General features: G+C 46.3%; 1 protein-coding gene across 8 annotated transcripts in view; it reads left to right on the top strand.

Annotated features, from left to right (window-relative positions):
* The window catches only part of LOC136441312 (whirlin-like), a 36,531-nt gene extending 16,844 nt beyond the window's left edge, over positions 1 to 19,687 (top strand). The window contains exons 6-17 of one of the 8 annotated variants that reach the window (XM_066437528.1): positions 1,081 to 1,129; positions 2,315 to 2,455; positions 3,432 to 3,659; positions 4,433 to 4,636; positions 8,530 to 8,604; positions 9,074 to 9,157; positions 9,313 to 9,477; positions 12,610 to 12,710; positions 16,113 to 16,149; positions 16,272 to 16,688; positions 16,856 to 16,981; positions 17,400 to 19,687. In XM_066437528.1, coding sequence (XP_066293625.1) covers positions 1,081 to 1,129; positions 2,315 to 2,455; positions 3,432 to 3,659; positions 4,433 to 4,636; positions 8,530 to 8,604; positions 9,074 to 9,157; positions 9,313 to 9,477; positions 12,610 to 12,710; positions 16,113 to 16,149; positions 16,272 to 16,688; positions 16,856 to 16,981; positions 17,400 to 17,579 — 1,807 coding nt within the window. In that variant the 3' untranslated portion in view covers positions 17,580 to 19,687. Of the gene's footprint in view, positions 1 to 1,080; positions 1,130 to 2,314; positions 2,456 to 3,431; positions 3,660 to 4,432; positions 4,637 to 8,529; positions 8,605 to 9,073; positions 9,158 to 9,312; positions 9,478 to 12,609; positions 12,711 to 14,570; positions 15,118 to 15,574; positions 15,855 to 16,112; positions 16,150 to 16,234; positions 16,689 to 16,855; positions 16,982 to 17,399 lie in introns of those variants that run through there. The other 7 variants (XM_066437529.1, XM_066437527.1, XM_066437532.1 and 4 more) reach the window with 7 other exon arrangements.
* Positions 19,688 to 20,232: the final 545 nt, after the last annotated feature.

The raw sequence follows: 20,232 nt of genomic DNA, 5'->3' as shown, positions 1-20,232 counted from the left end.
TTGGTCAGCACAACAGCAGCTGACCTTCCCAAGGTCATAACATTGTCCCAAGGTCATACCTAAGCCACACATGCTATGTGTGACACAAGTGTGTCGAGTGTTTCAAGTCTGACCTGGGTGTCTGTGTAGCGATTCTGCATCATGTTTTACTGTCAGTTATGAGTATCAAATGTCACAATTGATGCAATCACAGAACACTGCACCGCTGTACAGTTTTCTGTCACTTTTTAAATCAGGTGTATATCAGTCTATGTTACTGCATTGATATGTGTTTTTTATGCATTGATTTCATTCAGTCATTTTCAAAGAAAGCCAGTCTAAATAAGGACGTAGCAAAACTAAGATAGATTTTATACCAGTTTTGATTTTACCAAACTTTGATGTTGAAATATCTGTTAGTGAATTTCAGAGTGACCGGTCCTGTACATCAGGTATCTGTAGCTGTTGCTGGATATTGAAGTTCTTTTTAAACAACCAAAGAGTTGATGCCTAGATGACGTTCCGATAACCGTCTGTTGCCTACCTCAGCTCTGACTGGATCTTCTTTGTAATACAGCTAGAATTCTCCACACTGCAGCAGCAACAACTGTGAAGAAGAACCAGTCAGTATTGCCCTGTGGAATTGACAGGCAGTCAACAGAACATCAACTACTTATTTACGCATTGGTTTCGTAAAAAAAAACTGTTCAGTGATTCATTTCAAACCTGGGTTGTGATAACATTTGATACAGGTGAACTGAGCAGTCTGTACTTTGCGGTATAGCCTGGGCTTCCCAAGTTTGATCCGAACAATTCAGACTTGCTTAAAGTGTCCCGGTTGCACCACTGTCGTAAATTTGAATACAGGGTTCGGATGTTGGAATCAATTTTTTTGTTTGAGGACACAGAACTCTCTCAACTTCTGGTGCATTTTGTATTAAAATGTGTGTTTTTGGGGGATGAGTTGGACATAAAGAAAACACAACACGGTGTATTCTATTTTTACCAACCTGATGAAACTATTCACAGACCTGATGTTTTTTAGGGATGTTTTCTTACTCTGCAGTCTGAGAAGTTTGACTTTCCCTTTTCTTCTCTCAGCAGCTCGGCAGCCAACAGTACCCTGCCCAGACGGAGGAAGGACACAGAGGTAGGTCACAGGGCAAAGGCTAAAGGTTAAAGAGCAAGGGGTCGAATCTGGAGTACCATCCAGGATTTCAGCACTAAGGACAGACATCAAAGTTTTTTACAAAAACGACTCAAAGTATTTTGTAACATGAGAATAAAAAAGCAATTTCAAATTCTGTTTTTTGATTCTTTCTCTTTTGATTTTTAATTCTAAAGCTGGAAAACGTCTGATTTTATTCCACATTTGTTAACCTTCTCCCTGCTGCCCAGTTTTGTAACAAATGAAAATCTGGTACCCAAAGGCTACCTCAGGAGGGAGAGGGTTAATTGCTGAAGATCAATGTATCTTCACTGTGAAAAACATTTCCTAAAAAAAAAAAGGTGCTGCATTGGCCAGCACAGCTCACATGTGGGGTCTGGGGTTAAGGGTCAGGGGTAGTAGTTTGTGCACTTCTCAGCAATGGTAGCAATCACAACAAGCTCTCTCAGCTCAGTCTCTAAAACTGCACCCGTCTGCACTGGTGGACAGGAGTCACTAGGATTGTCAGGTTAGAAATACATGTAGTTACGAACAACCGTCACACGAAAAACGGGTTTTAAAGCTGGCCTTGATGTTGAGGACAAGATTGAATAGTGAAAGTCATCAACAAGTCTTGAGGTATGCCCTAGAGGCACTTCACTCCATTGTTGTCATGGTAATGTCACAGATGGAATCGTACTCAGACAACAGTATAAGTAAGGCACAATCATTACAGCTGTAGTCTGCACTGAGCATTACAAGGCTTCCCCACAAACCACCTCCTAGTTACTAACAGTCACTAACAGTTACTGACAGTCACTAACAGTTACTGACAGCAAACTCACAGTTATTAACGCTACTGTTCTTCTAACTCACACAGAATTTCAAGGCTTCCCCACAAACTGCCTCCTAGTTACTAACAGTCACTAACAGTTACTAACAGTCACTAACAGTTACTGACAGTCACTAACAGTTACTGACAGCAAACTCACAGTTATTAACACTACTGTTCTTCTAACTCACACAGAATTTCAAGGCTTCCCCACAAACTGCCCACTAGTTATTAACAGTCATTAACAGTTACTGACAGTCACTAACAGTTACTGACATAAAACTCACAGTCATTAACAGTTACTGACAGTAAACTCACAGCTCTTAACACTACTGTTCTTCTAACTCACACGGCAGAGCAAAAATCGTATGTGGGAGCAGCTTAGAACGTCCGTAATCGGCCTGTTCTCTAAACCCAAGCGAGCGCCGATAGCCGGAGCGCCCGTTGCCGCTAGCGATGACCAGTCTGTGCGTAGTAAGGACACAGACGACGAACAGGTATAGTCGCTTCTAAATGCACGCAGGTCAAAGTTCACAGACCGGCTTCTTGCACGCAGGTCAAAGTTGAAAGGCCAGCCTATTGCATGCTGGTTCGGCTAGTGACATACCCTGGAAGCCCAAGTCTTCTCTGCCTCCACTCACAGGTTTTACTTGTCTTCGTTTCATCCAGGAATAATTTTACTTCATTCTGGGAGAGCCAACAAGTGTTTGTTTCCTAATGCTTCACAAGGCAGCAGTAAACTTGTGCTTCTGGGGTATGTGAGATTTCCCAAGCTTGGGTGCATGGCCAGTGGGTAGGCGTGGGCAACTCGGTTGGCACGGGTGTTTGCACTGGTCTGGGCAACTGGGTTGACGCTCGTGTAGCTCTCTTTCTGTCTCACACACTTCGGGTGTTTCCTGGTGTTAAAGTCAGGTAAGGTTGCCGTAGTAACTGTTGCCATGGTAACTGCACAGGGCTGCTGTTTTCTCTTTCCGCACCTTATACCTAGTTCTTGATCTATATGTTAAATATAAAACGATACTACAAGTCCTTTTGGTACCTGCTTTTACCTTTTCCATACAGGAAAGTGTATAATACAAATTTTCTGGCAAAAGTGCAATGATTGAAGTGTGTCTACTTGGTCTCCCCACAGATTTCAGTCTGATTTTAAATTCTTCCATGAAACCTTAGTCCCCCAACAGAGGTCAGTCTGATGCTATTACTTATTACATGGAACTTGGTTCTCACATGAAACATTGGTCTCCCCACAGAGTTCAGTATGAAACCTTGGTCTCCCCACTGAGTTCAGTCTGATGCAAAGTACTTGCATGGAACTTTGGTCCGTCCACAATGTTCTCACATGAAACCTTGGTCTCCCCACAGAGTTCAGTATGGAACTGTGGTTTCCCCACAGAGTTCAATATGAAACCTTGGTCTCCCCACAGAGTTCAGTCTGATGCAAAGTTCTTACATGAAACCTTGGTCTCCCCACAGAGTTCTGTGTTCTCAAGGGGCATGGCGCCGGGGTCGCAGGTCATGCTGGCGAGCTCGTCCACGAGCGTGAGCCACGCCCGCCGCATGATCGAGGAACAGGCGCGCCAGCTGCTCTCCGACAATGAGAGGGGCACCATGGGATACTACCTGAACGAGTACGAGCGAGGCAATATTGACGTGGACGCCTTGGTGATGGCACTGTTCGAGCTGCTCGACACACACTCTAAGGTAAGGGTCAAATGTCAAGGGGTAAAGGTTAGTCTCGCCTTGGAGATGGCACTGTTTGAGCTACTCGACACACACTCTAAGGTAAGGGTCAAATGTCAAGGGGTAAAGGTTAGTCTGGCCTTGGTGATGGCACTGTTCGAGCTGCTCGACACACACTCTAAGGTAAGGGTCAAATGTCAAGGGGTAAAGGTTAGTCTCACCTTGGTGATGGCACTGTTCGAGCTCAGCTCAACACACACTCCAAGGTAAGAGTCAGGGGTTAACACTTAAAGTCAATGGTTAAAACTCTAAGGTAAGGGTCAAGGGCTGAATATTAGTCTCACCATGGTGATGGCACTTTTTAACTGCTGTAGAATGGGTCAAATGTCAAGGGTTAAAGGTTGGGTCAGAGTAGTTGGGACTCTGCTGATGGTAGTTTGAGCTCCTCAATACACACTGCAAGATAAGGGTCTGAGGTTAAAGGTTGGGTCAGATCGTCCTTGGGATGTTTGACCTGCTCTACATACACTCAAGGTCACAGGTCTAGACCTGTTGTGTTTTTTGTACTGCCAACCAAATTGAAAGGTTGCAGCAAAGGTGTGACCCATGTATGACCCATATCTAACCCACGTATGACCAGTGACCAACGTGTGACAAATGTGTGACCTATGTATAACCCATATGGGACCTATATGTGACCCACGCGTGACATATGTGACCCATGTGTGACCAATATGTGACCAACATATGACCAACATGTGACCCACGTGTGACCCATGTTGTCCCCTCTGCAGTTCTCGCTGCTGTCGGAGGTCCGGGCCGTGGTCGCGCCGCGGGACATCGACAGATTTGACACGCTGGTCCTCAAGCAAGAGGTCGAGTCCATGAAGGGCGGCCGACCCTCCGACTCGGGGTTCTCTCCCGACCGGCAGTCCGAAAACTCGCTCAGCAGTACCATCTCCAGTACCAACAGTGTTCGCACCTCCAGCTCTGCTAGAGTAAGTACCATCTCCAGTACCAACAGTGTTCGCACCTCCAGTTCTGCTAGAGTAAGTACCATCTCCAGTACCAACAGTGTTCGCACCTCCAGCTCTGCCAGAGTAAGTACCATCTCAAGTACCTCCAGTTCTGCTAGAGTAAGTACCATCTCCAGTACCTCCAGTTCTGCTAGAGTAAGTACCATCTCCGGTACCAACAGCTCTGCTAGAGTAAGTACCATCTTCAGTACTAACAGCTCTGCTAGAGTAAGCACCATCTCCAGTACTAACATCTTTGCTAGAGTAAGTACCATCTCCAGTACCAACAGCTCTGCTAGAGTAAGTACCATCTCCGGTACCAACAGCTCTGCTAGAGTAAGTACCATCTCCAGTACTAACATCTTTGCTAGAGTAAGTACCATCTCAAGTACCTCCAGTTCTGCTAGAGTAAGTACCATCTTCAGTACCTCCAGTTCTGCTAGAGTAAGTACCATCTCAAGTACCAACAGCTCTGCTAGAGTAAGCACCATCTCCAGTACCAACAGCTCTGCTAGAGTAAGTACCGTCTCCAGTACCAACAGCTCTTCTAGAGTAAGTACCATCTCCAGTACCTCCAGTTCTGCTAGAGTAAGTACCGTCTCAAGTACCAACAGCTCTGCTAGAGTAAGTACCATCTCCAGTACCAACAGCTCTTCTAGAGTAAGTACCATCTCCTGTACCTCCAGTTCTGCTAGAGTAAGCACCATCTCCAGTACCTACAGTTCTGCTAGAGTAAGCACCATCTCCAGTACCAACAGCTCTGCTAGAGTAAGCACCATCTCCAGTACCTACAGTTCTGCTAGAGTAAGTACCATCTCCAGTACCAACAGCTCTGCTAGAGTAAGTACCGTCTCCAGTACCAACAGCTCTGCTAGAGTAAGCACCATCTTCAGTACTAACAGCTCTGCTAGAGTAAGTACCGTCTCCAGTACCAACAGCTCTGCTAGAGTAAGTACCATCTCAAGTACCAACAGCTCTGCTAGAGTAAGTACCGTCTCCAGTACCAACAGCTCTGCTAGAGTAAGTACCATCTCAAGTACCAACAGCTCTGCTAGAGTAAGTACCGTCTCAAGTACCAACAGCTCTGCTAGAGTAAGTACCATCTCCAGTACCAACAGCTCTTCTAGAGTAAGTACCATCTCCTGTACCTCCAGTTCTGCTAGAGTAAGTACCATCTCCTGTACCTCCAGTTCTGCTAGAGTAAGCACCATCTCCAGTACCTACAGTTCTGCTAGAGTAAGCACCATCTCCAGTACCTACAGTTCTGCTAGAGTAAGCACCATCTTCAGTACCTCCAGTTCTGCTAGAGTAAGCACCATCTCCAGTACCTCCAGTTCTGCTAGAGTAAGTACCATCTCAAGTACCTACAGCTCTGCTAGAGTAAGTACCATCTCAAGTACCAACAGCTCTGCTAGAGTAAGTACCGTCTCCAGTACCAACAGCTCTGCTAGAGTAAGTACCATCTCAAGTACCTCCAGTTCTGCTAGAGTAAGTACCATCTTCAGTACCTCCAGTTCTGCTAGAGTAAGCACCATCTCCAGTACCTCCAGTTCTGCTAGAGTAAGTACCATCTCAAGTACCTACAGCTCTGCTAGAGTAAGTACCATCTCAAGTACCAACAGTTCTGCTAGAGTAAGTACCATCTCCAGTACCAACAGCTCTGCTAGAGTAAGTACCATCTCCAGTACCTACAGCTCTGCTAGAGTAAGCACCATCTTCAGTACCAACAGCTCTGCTAGAGTAAGTACCATCTCCAGTACCAACAGCTCTTCTAGAGTAAGTACCATCTCCAGTACCAACAGTTCTGCTAGAGTAAGTACCATCTCCAGTACCAACAGTTCTGCTAGAGTAAGTACCATCTCCAGTACCAACAGCTCTGCCAGAGTAAGTACCATCTCAAGTACCAACAGTGTTCGCACCTCCAGCTCTGCTAGAGTAAGTACCATCTCCAGTACCAACAGCTCTGCTAGAGTAAGTACCGTCTCCAGTACCAACAGCTCTGCTAGAGTAAGTACCATCTCAAGTACCTCCAGTTCTGCTAGAGTAAGTACCATCTTCAGTACCTCCAGTTCTGCTAGAGTAAGCACCATCTCCAGTACTAACAGCTCTGCTAGAGTAAGTACCGTCTCCAGTACCAACAGCTCTTCTAGAGTAAGTACCATCTCCAGTACCTCCAGTTCTGCTAGAGTAAGTACCATCTCAAGTACCAACAGCTCTGCTAGAGTAAGTACCATCTCAAGTACCAACAGCTCTTCTAGAGTAAGTACCATCTCCAGTACCAACAGCTCTGCTAGAGTAAGTACCATCTCCAGTACCTACAGCTCTGCTAGAGTAAGTACCATCTCCAGTACCTCCAGTTCTGCTAGAGTAAGCACCATCTCCAGTACCTACAGTTCTGCTAGAGTAAGCACCATCTTCAGTACCAACAGCTCTGCTAGAGTAAGTACCATCTCCAGTACCAACAGCTCTGCTAGAGTAAGTACCATCTCCAGTACCTACAGCTCTGCTAGAGTAAGTACCATCTCCAGTACCTCCAGTTCTGCTAGAGTAAGCACCATCTCCAGTACCTACAGTTCTGCTAGAGTAAGCACCATCTCCAGTACCAACAGCTCTGCTAGAGTAAGTACCATCTCCAGTACCTACAGCTCTGCTAGAGTAAGCACCATCTCCAGTACCTACAGTTCTGCTAGAGTAAGTACCATCTTCAGTACCAACAGCTCTGCTAGAGTAAGTACCATCTCCAGTACCAACAGCTCTTCTAGAGTAAGTACCATCTCCAGTACCAACAGTTCTGCTAGAGTAAGTACCATCTCCAGTACCAACAGTTCTGCTAGAGTAAGTACCATCTCCAGTACCAACAGCTCTGCCAGAGTAAGTACCATCTCAAGTACCAACAGTGTTCGCACCTCCAGCTCTGCTAGAGTAAGTACCATCTCCAGTACCAACAGCTCTGCTAGAGTAAGTACCGTCTCCAGTACCAACAGCTCTGCTAGAGTAAGTACCATCTCCAGTACCAACAGCTCTGCTAGAGTAAGTACCATCTCCAGTACCAACAGCTCTGCTAGAGTAAGTACCATCTCCAGTACCAACAGTTCTGCTAGAGTAAGTACCATCTCCAGTACCAACAGCTCTGCCAGAGTAAGTACCATCTCAAGTACCAACAGTGTTCGCACCTCCAGCTCTGCTAGAGTAAGTACCATCTCCAGTACCAACAGCTCTGCTAGAATAAGTACCATCTCCAGTACCAACAGCTCTGCTAGAGTAAGTACCATCTCCAGTACCAACAGCTCTGCTAGAGTAAGTACCATCTCCAGTACCAACAGGTAATCCCTTTAAGATCCTTAGGCCAGGTAACCCCCATACAGAGCCATAGTTCAGGCCAGGTAACCCCCATGCAGAGCCATAATCAGGCCAGGTACATTGTAACCCCATGCACAATCTCAGATGACCCATCGCAATTGTTTAAATTTACACCATAGGCCTGAAGCTTGTAACAGTAAAACTGTTACAGTAGAAACAACTCTGCTACAGGAGCGGAACTGTAACAGTAGAAACAACTCTGCTACAGGAGCAGAACCATTATGAGTCAATCGTTGTCATCTGAGCATAACTCTTCCAACAGCCACCAACATCTGCCTTCACAACTCATCCTTCTGTGCTGTTTTTTTGTCGCAAAAATTCATCCCCCAAGATCCCTTCAACTCTACCAGAGTCATGAAAGTTATCTGTCTTCATTCATGAATATTTTGTTGATTAAAGCAGTAACTGTTATTAAAGTACCAAACAGCAAAAACTGCTTTTAAAAAGCACCAAACAGCAAAACAAACATCAGTCATGAAAACTACTAATTCCTTATATGGTGTGTGTTTCTGCAGGAGTCTTTGAACGAGGCAGGGTCACGACCTATCACCCCTCCTCAGGTCCCTAATGAACTCCCACCTAATGTCAAGGTACGACCTTTCACCCCTGACCTCAGGCCCCTGAAGAACTCCCACCTAATGTCAATTTATGACCTATCACCCCGGACCCATCGTACCTAATGAACTCCCACCTAATGTCAAGGTATGGCCTTTCACCCCTGACCTCAGGCCCCTAATGAGCTCCCACCTGATGTCAATTTATGACCTATCACCCCTGACCCAAGGTCCCTAATGAATTCCCACCTAATGTCAAGGTACGACCTATAACCCACTAAAACTCAGGTTTCTAATGAACTCATGAGTCAGTGTAAGTTGATCCATAACATTTAGTGTTAGTTGATCCATGACATTTAGTGTTAGTTGATCCATGACATTTAGTGTTAGTTGATCCATGACATTTAGTGTTAGTTAACCTGCGACCTTTAATGCTACCTGACCTGTGATCTGCAGTGTGACCTTTGACCCCCAGCGTTTGTTGACCCTGCTGTTTGTGTTGCAGCTAAAGCACGATGCTGAGGGCTCCGTGGAGGTGCTGATCGGCCACATCAACGACGACACCCAGGGCCTGCCGGACTTCAACCTGGTACGCTTGTGAACTCTCTGTGTTTCTTCAGTTGATACAACTATGATGATAGGTTTAAAGAGGTTTTGGTCTAAGTGGATGCTTCAATTTTAGGTTTTGAAAGATTCCATCATAATGCTTGCAATGTTAAACCCCATTTCCTCACCCCCCTGCAGGATGACTACTTGGATGAGTCCGTTGGCCCGGAGATCTCCATGGAGATCCCCACCCCTGAGGAGTTCGAGCCGCCGCCGCCCCCCTCCCACGCCCCCCCTCCCCGGCCGGACGGGAAGCAGAAGGTTCAGGCAGAGGTGCACTTCAACGGGGCAGGAGCGAACAAGGTAAACAAACAAACAAACAAACAAACAAACAAACATACAAGCAAACAAACAAGGTTACAGAAGGTTCAGGCCAAAGTGCACTTCAACAGGGCCGGCACTAATAAGGTAAACAAACAAACAAATAAGCAAACGCTTAGTTACATGCTGAGGTCTGGACTGAGGTCACTTTAACAGGAGAGCCGCTGGGAGGTGGATTCGGTGTTCCATGATCGGGATCTCAGGGGACTGTGGCATGTCGGCGGCCTTGCTGAAACCTTAATTGAATTTTTGATACCCTTGACTTTTTTATGGGAACATCATGCAAAACTTACTAGTATGACGAAAAAGACAACAAAGCCCACAGAGCATTCAAAAATTTTTTATCAATGAACATCGTTGAGTGTTGTCAAATTGCTCGATTGCCATCGTGCCACAAGTCCAGTGAGATACCCGCTTTAGATACTCAGCCTAAACTTTATGCAACATATATACCACCTAATTCCAAACACCAAGACCTCCTGGTAGAGCACCTAGTCACAACAACTGACATGTTGAGAGCAATGCACCCTGATACAGGGTTGATATTTGCGGGAGACTACAACCGATTGGACCATAAGCCACTCCTGTTGGCCCACCAACTCCGGCAGGTGGTCAACTCCCCAACCCGAGGGGATGTAACACTAGATGTGGTAATAACCAATCTGAACTCCTATTACAAAGTTCCGGTTGTGACTAGTCCTATTGGAAACAGCGATCACAATGCAGTCTGGTGGGAACCGAAGGTCTGTCCGAAGACGCCGAACAAGACCAAGTATGTGCTTGTACGCCCCATGCCGGACTCTAGTCTTCGTGCATTCGGGCGGTGGATCACAACACATAATTGGAATGAGGTGCTCGACGAAACCACCGTAGACAGCAAGACAACAGCGTTCTACCGCACCCTCCACGAAGCAATGGACAAATTCTTCCCTCAAAAGAAAGCAAAACTGCACCACAAATACAAGCCTTGGTTCACTGCCGCACTCAAAAATCTGATCACCAAGAGACAGCGGGCTCACCGTCGCGGTCAAGGGACTCTCTACAGGTTCCTTCGGAATAAGATTGCAAGGGACATCCTACGAGGAAAGAAATCATACTACAAGAACCACATAGAACACATGAAGAAGACTGACCCGTCGGAATGGCACAAGTCCATCAGACGCTTGGCAAACTGGTCTGCTCCCTCCACAACGATCCATGTACCAGGCTTACAACTGCACAACAGGGCAGGAATAGCAAACGCTATCAACAAACATTTGTCAGCTATCTGCCAGGCACTGAGCCCACTTGACCGTAGTCAACTACCAGCTTACTTACCTGCCACTCTACCTCCCCAAGTAAGCATATGGGACATGTACCACCGCCTGACACGTATAAAGGTCTCTAAAGCTCCAGGTCCGGACGAAGTACCGCCTAAACTCATAAAGGAATTCGCTTATGAGCTATCGACTCCAATGACGGACATTCTGAACTCATCCCTCAGGGAAGGCAAAGTACCAGCACAATGGAAAGAAGCCATTGTCGTTCCGGTTCCAAAAGAACTACCAGCCGACATTGATAAGATCCGCCCTGTGTCACCCACCGCACAATTCGCGAAGATCTGCGAAAGCTTTGTCTCGGCCTGGATCATGTCCGATATCTTGCCCCGAGTTGACCCGAAACAATTCGGCGATATGAAGGCATGTTCCACAACTCACTGTGTCGTTGATCTACTCAACTTCTTTTACAAGGGAGCGGAAAACAAAGCCACAGTGGGCACCCTGATCCTAACGGATTTTTCCAAGGCCTTTGATCGGGTCTGCCACACAACAGCCATCAGTAAGCTCGTAGGCCTCGGAGCAAGACCATCCCTGATTCCTTGGGTGTGCAACTTCGTCTCCAACCGCAGGCAGTGTGTTCGCTACCAGGGAACATTGTCGCAGTAGGAACACCTGACGTGTGGAATAGCCCAGGGTACCCTGATGGGGCCACTTGTATTCCTGGCCATGATTAACGATGTCAGACCAGTTACGGACAATTCACACTGGAAGTACGTCGATGATTTCAACCTCGGAGAGATCAGGCAAATCTCTACACGGACATCACTCCAATCCGACCTTACCAACCTTGACAACTGGTCTGCTGAGAACCACATGTCACTAAATCCCAAGAAATGTAAGGCGATGCACTTCTCGTTTGTGCGCACACCCTTACAACTACCAGTACTGACTCTTGCAGGACAGGTTCTAGACACCATTACACATGCCAGGTTGCTAGGGCTCCACATCCGCTCTGACCTGAAGTGGGATGACCAGGTGGAAATCATGGTATCCAAGAGCAGCAAAAGGTTGGTCGTCATCAGCAGGCTACGTTGTTCTGGAGTACCCATCGCAGACCTTAACACCATTTACTGCGGGTACATACGACCCTTATTGGAATACGCCGCCCCTTGCTGGGGTTCGGCACTGACCCAGAAGCAGTCAACGGCGCTCGAGCGGGTGCAGAGAAGGGCCTGTCGAATGATGATGGGAAGACAGTACACGACTTACACTGAAGCCCTACAACATCTCGGACTTGAACGTCTAGCAGCTCGGAGACATCATCTATGCATGGACTTCGCCGTTAAAGCTGCAAAGTCTCCCCGATTCTCCAAGTGGCTACCTCCTACACGTGCACAACAACATGGACGACAGCTCCGTAACTGTACCCAGTACCAACACCCAACTGGAACGAAGCGCTATCTGTCAAGTGCTATCCCAGCTATGATTAGGCTTTTGAATGGACTGGAGACGTTGTAACCCTATCTAAGCAAAGGACAAATAGAATATTAGATTTTACAATATTCAGCCACAACAATATTTTAATGGTATAATCTTCTACATGTAGACAATTTTAATCTGTTATGTAGACATTGGTATATGTAAACAAGCTGACAATTCGGCCGTTAGGCCGCGATCAGGTTGTTGTTTTTCTGAGGAAATTGAATAAACCATTCTACTACTACTACTACTACTACTACTACTACTAGTAATGTGACTGTCAGTAATTAATCAGTATGTACAGCACCATTACTGTAGCCGTACAGCAGTAGTTTACATAACGTATTTACTTGTTTGTTTGTTTGTTTGTTTACAGAGTGCGTTGAAGCCAGGGAAGGACCTGGGACAGCAGTCCAGTGTCAGTGAGGACAGCGGGGTGGACTTGACGCTCAACAGTAACAACGGCAGCAAAGAGAGGTGGGATTATTTATTGATTTATTTTTTGTCTATTAAGACATGCCCACACGGGAAATACTCCAACAGACTGTTCCATTCTGGATTCCATGGGGGGATGCAGTAAAACTTTTATTTTAGATTAGTCCATTTTTGTGTGGGATCCCTTCTGGTCTGTTATCTTCTAATATTAATTATAGCTCAAACTTTTTAAACTGTCTTTTGTGAAGTGATAATGTTGCCTTGACACCATTGTCCCCCTTGGATGTAGAATGGAACAGTCCTTACAACGCTAATCTTCCATATAGAGACAGTTTCTTCCCCTTGACTCAGTAAAGACCAACCTTCCCCAGAAAATCAGTAACCCACACAGGCATAGTAAGTTTTGGTCTCATCCCTTGTGAAGAAAATAAAGAAAGAACAAAAATCTTGTTGTCTTCGTGACCCAAAAGCCAAAAGAAAATTTTTGATTTCTCCCCATTGCGGCTCAGGACGACACTCGGGCGTCTGGCCCAGTGTTGGTCGCGTTTCTGGTCAGGCCTGGCGGAAAAATTCCTCCTGTGAGTACCTGTGTGTCAGGTCTCTAACAGAAGTTTACTGGACTCTAACAGAAGTTAAGTGGTGTCTAACAGAACAGAAGTTCAACGGTCTCTAACAGAAGTTCAATGGTCTCTAACAGAAGTTTCTGCTGTGAGTGAGGTATCTAACAGAAGTTCAATGGTCTCTAACAGAAGTTTACTGGTCTCTAACAGAAGTACACTGGTCTTTAACAGATGTTCCTCTTGTGAGCCAGGTCTCTAACAGAAGTTCCCTGGTCTCTATTAATAAACGGAAGTTCCTTGGTCTCTAACACAAGTTCACTGATCTCTAACAGAAGTTCAACGGTCTCTAACAGAATTGTTTACTGGTCTCTAACAGAAGTTCACTGGTCTCTAACCAATGTTTATCTCTAAGTTCCTGTATCTGCCACTGACTCCTATTTCTTTGATGACATCTCGGATGCAAGTTTTGATGCCAGATTTTGGAAGTCTCCAAATTAAAGGTCTCCTTAAAGGACTCAATTAGAGAAGTAAAATTTCTCCATTTTCCCCATAAGCGGTCTTGTACATATCTGTCCTCTGTTGAAAAATATAACTGAATTAGAACTATCTATAACAGACGCAATTATGGTAAACAGGACACTCTTTTAAAATTACAATAATTATAGATTTATAAAGATTTCTAACCTTGTAGTTAATAAATGTCTGCTACACACACCAACCCACCTGTTGCCAACTCCCCTTTTTCACCACAATGCCACAACCAACATGACATTGTAACATTGTTCTTCAGATTGAGACATGTCTCCCTGCATTCACCTCGCCACACCCACATGTAACATTGTTATGCAGATTGAGACATGTCTCAACTTACCACACCCACATGTAACATTATTGTGCAGATTGAGACATGTCTCCTTCTACCTCACCACACCCACATGTAACTTTATTGTGCAGATTGAGACATCACATATCACAGTCTCCTTCTACCTCACCACACCCGCATGTAACTTTATTGTGCAGATTGAGACATGTCTCCTTCTACCTCGCCACAGTCCCTACATGTAACAATATTGTTCAGATTGTACCTCGCCACACCCACATGTAACAATGTTGTTCAGATTGTACCTCTCGACACCCACATGTAACAATGTTGTTCAGATTGTACCTCTCGACACACACATTTAACAATGTTGTTCAGATTGTACCTCGCCACACCTACATGTAACAACGCTGTAGTCAGATTGACAAATGCTCCATGTCCCCATGCGATGCGTTTGGTTAACTGATGCCTTTTGTTTTGCATGGTTCTGCTTGGTGCTTGCTCCTCCCCGTGTGAATGCAGCAAGAAGAAGAGGTAAATGTGTCGCCTCACTTCTCCGCCCCTTAAACTCCTGTGTGAGACCCTCAGTAATGCATGTCATCAGTAAACCCCTGCATGAGACCTCCTCCTTTACTACTGCATGTCATGTAAGCAATAAACTCATGTGTGAGACCATCATTATAACTCCTGTCAGACCTGACCCTTACTGGTGCATGTCGTGTCAGCCGTGAACTTCTGTGTGATAACTCATGCCAAAGACATGATGTCACCCAGAAACTTATTTGTGAGACCTTCCCCCTACTAATGCATGTCATGTCAGCCATGAACTCCTGTGTGATACCTAATTCTAAATACATGATGTTACCCAAAAACTCATGTGTGAGACCGCCTGACTGTTACATGTATATGCATGTCAGGCTAGGTCTCTAGAACTCCCAGAGTGTGCAGTATCTCAGAGACCTCCTTTTTCAGTTATGCATGTGTCATGTTTAAACTCCTATGTGATACCCCTTCATTTCTAATGCATACTGGCTCAAATCCATTTGTATGTATGTATGTATGGGACCATGATCTTAACTGTGAGACTAGTATACGCCATTTCAGCCATGAACTCATGTATGAGACCAGCTTTCAAACTCCTGTGTGAGACCTCCCTATTACTTTGATTTGCAAGCCATGTGGACAGTTTTAAGATACTCTCTCAGACTGTCAGTGGGGTTAGTTACTAATGCATGGTTATCAGCTCCACCATCTCGCTATTCCAGCTGTGTGTCAGAATCCTGCATTTCAACTCATGGTCTCTAACCGACGTTCCCTTCACCCTGCTAACCCACTCAACACTTGTGTATCCAGTCAGTGTGACCATATCAGATGACCTAACCCCGTCACCAACAGCGAGGTTAGGTCTCTAATAGATGTTCCCTGGTCTCTAACAGACGTTCCCTGGTCTCTAACAGACGTTCCCTGGTCTCTAACAGACATTCCCCTCACCACCCCGCTAACCCACTCTCCCCTTGTGTCTCCAGTGTGACCATATCGCCTAACCCCGTCACCATCAGCGAGGTTAGGTCTCTCACAGACGTTCCCTGGTCTCTAACAGACGTTCCCTGGTCTCTCACAGACGTTCCCTGGTCTCTAACAGACGTTTCCCTCACCACCCCGCTAACCCACTCTCCCCTTGTGTCTCCAGTGTGACCATATCGCCTAACCCCGTCACCAACAGCGAGGTTAGGCCTCTAACAGACGTTCCCTGGTCTCTCACAGACGTTCCCTGGTCTCTCACAGACTTTCCCTGGTCTCTAACTGACGTTCCCTGGTCTCTCACAGACGTTCCCTGGTCTATAACAGACGTTCCCTGGTCTATAACAGACGTTCCCTGGTCTCTCACAGACGTTCCCTGGTCTCTCACAGACCTTCCCTGGTCTCTCACAGACGTTCCCTGGTCTCTCACAGACGTTCCCTGGTCTCTTACAGACGTTCCCTGGTCTCTAACAGACGTTCCCTGGTCTCTAACAGACGTTCCCCTCACCACCCCGCTAACCTGCTCTCCCCTTGTGTCTCCAGTGTGACCATATCGCCTAACCCCGTCACCATCAGCGAGGTTAGGTCTCTCACAGACGTTCCCTGGTCTCTAACAGACGTTCCCCTCACCACCCCGCTAACCTGCTCTCCCCTTGTGTCTCCAGTGTGACCATATCGCCTAACCCCGTCACCATCAGGGAGGTTCATGAACACGCATACGACAGCGGAGACGACTCCACGCTCCGCGAAACCTCATTCCAGACCGCTAACGAAACTCCCGACTCCTCCTTCCACTCTGCCGCCGTGGAAACCCCACCAAGACTGACCAATGGGAGGGAGGCGCCAGACACTGCGCCCAAATTTGGCAGGGCGCCTGCGCAGATGACCAATGGGCTGCAAGAAGAAGACGTCAATCAAAGAAGACCGGAGGACGACAGACACAACGACCTGCCAGACAGGGACAGAGGGCAGGGGTCACCCACCCAGTGGAACGAGAGGGACAGAGGTCAGAGGTCGTCACCCCCGGTTAAGCCCCAGCAGCCCCCACCGCCGCCGCCGAGAATGGACATGGTTAACGGCACAGGAACGCCGAGGGGAGACAGTCCCGCAGAATCCATGGTGAGTGGGGGGGGTTGATTAATTGATCAATTGATTGACTATTGCTACATTGATTGATCGATTGATTGACTTTCTCAAGTTTCAAACCCCAGTGTGATTTCTGTACTCAGATTTGTTTATTTATTGATTAATTGAATGACTTATTGATTGATTGATTCTGTCCCCAGGTCTCCAGCCCCAGTGTGAACCACCCCTACCTAGTCACAGTGCCAAAAGTCGCCCCGACGCTGGGCATAGCGATAGAGGGCGGGGCCAACACCCGGCAACCGCTGCCCAGAATCATCACTATACAGGTGTGTAACATCACTATACAGTCACTCTGCATGTATTTTCACTGTAGTATTACAACTTATATTGACAAATGTTCAACCTTTACACACAATGAAAAATGTTTGCTACCTTTGGGGAGCTTTCGAGATGCACCCTTCTTCAACCCGGTAATCTCATCTTGGAGTTCTCTTGTCACGTGACTGATGATGCTGACTACCACGTGACAAGAGACAGTCATATACAGGCTTGAGATAGTGACGCCCCGAGATAGTGACGCCCCCTGTTTAATTTAGATAAGGTGCTGCCTTGTCTCCCCCACACCCCTTGCAAACCAGTCGGTTACAACTTCATATTCATGACATTGTTTAATGCTAGGTGTGATAGATGCATCATGCTCTGCAGATTAAGTTTTTGAAATAATGATTGTTTTCCTTCCTGAAGCCTGGCGGCTCAGCTGACCAATCAGGGGCCCTGCAGGTAGGTCATGTGATCCTGGAGGTTGACGGCAAGTCTCTACAAGGTCTGGAGCACAAGGACGCGGCGCGAGCCATCGCACAGGCCTTCCGAACTCCCGCCAAAGACTATGTGCAGTTCCTGGTCATGCTGCAGGACAAGTCATAGTAGTGGTCAGCCTGGAGACTTGGTGAAGCTGCCTGCAGTACCAACTGTGTCTGCCAGGGGCGCCGTTTTACACTGCTGCAGGACAAGTCATAGCTGACCTGGTGAAGCTGCCTGCAGTACCAACTGTGTCTACCAGAGGCGCTGTTCCACACTGCTGCAGGACAAGTCATAGCTGACCTGGTGAACCTGCCTGCAGTACCAACTGTGTCTGCCAGGGGCGCCCTTCCACACTGCTGCAGGACAAGTCACTGAAGTGGTCAGCCTAGAGCCCTGGTGCGGCAGTGCTTCCAGTGGCCGCTGTTAGAACAGCAGTGATTTTAACTGCACACCACCCCTGGCACCTGCCGTTGGTACTGCACTTGGTGAGCAGCTCTCCTGGCAGTCGCAGTTGTTACTGCAGGAAACATGAGCAGCTGTCCTTGCAGCTGCTGTCAGAACTGCAGCTATGAGCATCACTCCTGGCAGATGCTGTCGGCATTGCAGACAATATAGAGCAGCGCCCCTGGTAGGTGCAGTTGGAACTGCAGCTATGAGCAGCTCTCCTGGCAGCTGCCATCAGTACTGCAGAGAATGTGAGCAGCGCCCCTTGCAGGTGCAGTTGGTACTGCAGGCAGGTTCATCACGTCTGACTAACTCATCGTGTGCCGCTCAGCATGTCCAGGGTTCGGGCTGAAAACCTTTCAGTTGTAAGAACTTCGACCTGTCCCTCGGCTGTCTGGGAGTTTCACACAGGGCTTCAGAGTAGTTAATCATGCGCCTGCTGGCAAATGTGTTTTTTGTACTCAAACAATGATGAGAAAATATTGATTATGTTAGTTCGATTTGGCGCTGATGAAATGGCCACTAACTAAGGTGTGTTGGAGGAACCCGAGCAGCTAACTTTGTCAGACAAGTCGTAAAATAAACAGACCACACTTTGAGCAAGTTCTCAGAGAAGGTCAGTCAGTCAGTTACGTTTTGTAAGATTCAACCTTCACCAGGGGCTGACCTTGACCTTTGACCTTCTGTACAGCCGACCTTGGGCATGCTGAGAGACACCCTAACCTTTCTCTACATGTGACTCTGACATATGCCATGTTTCTAAATACTAAATATTAGGATATAGGCTAGGCAAGATGTGGATATATATATAAATATATATATATATATATAAGTGTACATATTAGACATAAGTTCATGCAATAGCAAAGACGCTTGCCCCCCTCCCGCTGCACTCAAGAGCTTCTGGGCTGCACCAATTTATTTCATCGGTTCTCGGCCATTTTCTTGTAAGATTTGTAATTAGTAAATGTTAGGAGAAAATCTCACAGAAATTGTGTGCTCAAAGGTACAGAGTTAAAGTTCCTCAGACTCTGTTTCCAAGTTGATTTTTTTCTAGTTCAGGATTTTTTTTCTAAAACCGAGAACCAGCGAAGTGAATTGGGGTGGCCCGTCACGCAATACGTAATGCCTGCTGCAATAGCACTGCTGACAGCTCATCACGCACGGTGAGATATATGATGTACATTGTCAAAACAAAAATATATGGTACCGACTTCTCTCCACTGCACAGGAAGCCATTATCAGTCCGTTTCCATGGAAACTGGTTGAAACACTATGCGATAGGTTTTTAGTTAAAGTATGATGACTTTAAGTTCAGATACAATGTCTGTCATGGCCATGGTATTCTAACAGACATGACAGGAAATTATTTGTTTGTTTGTTTGTTTAGAAACTTTCTTTAAGTTGCAAGAAACAATAAGAAAAACTCAAGGTGTTTTGCCTTTACCGTCCAGGTTTGCAGCTAAACCAAGAAGAGCTGAAATTTAGATTTATTCAAAGTTTGCACTTTTATATTTTGACAAAATTGAGTTGAATGTATTTTATAAGGTGTGTTTTCCCCCATTGAGTGTGTTTTGACCATAGATAAGAAATTATAGCTTATCTTTCTTCTAGATCGTATTAGTAAACCATGTGGAAAATTTCTTCGTTTCAATTAGTTTTTATAGATTTTAATTACTTTCAGTCAGAGACTTCAGTGAAAGATATTGTTTTTTAATACTTGTATGACTAATGAATTTAGAACAGGCAATTTGCAGGACAGGTGTGTTCTGATCTCGCCAGCCTCATGAAGTGTTTGTTGCTTTATTTATTATGCAAAAAGGCCAGAAATAGCAGGATTTGTAGGTGAACATAGCAAAAAACTTGATCTTAGTCACAAAAGAACCTGTCACGGTGTCATACCTAACCTCAAATATGTCACAAGGTCAGGTCAAGGGCGTTGTGTGGTTTTCAGCAAGTTTAAAGAAATATTTAAAAGTCAGGCGGCAATAAAAAAAGGGCTGTTTTTAGACAAGTGATTGCAGCGGTCAGCCATGAGACAGCAGCAGCGCCTCCTGTGGCTGCTGTTGGTACTGCAGACTGGTTGGATGACAGTGTCGAGAACCACACAGCTGACTTTACCGACCCCCCCCCCCCCCCCCCCTGCGCACGACGTGTCCGATATAAGCAATAGGGAGTCAGCAGGTGACGTCACGGCAGCCATGTTGGGTGGTTAAACCATAAGTGCACCACAGATATGGCAGACGTTTAGCACTACGCCATAATCACATGGCACAGATTCAAATTTACCAGGCAACTTACAGGTTTGACCGTCCAACATGGCCGCCGTTAT

This window comes from Branchiostoma lanceolatum, chromosome 9, assembly GCF_035083965.1.
Source record: "Branchiostoma lanceolatum isolate klBraLanc5 chromosome 9, klBraLanc5.hap2, whole genome shotgun sequence".
NCBI lineage: Eukaryota > Metazoa > Chordata > Leptocardii > Amphioxiformes > Branchiostomatidae > Branchiostoma > Branchiostoma lanceolatum.
This window is presented reverse-complemented; position numbering and strand designations above follow the sequence as displayed.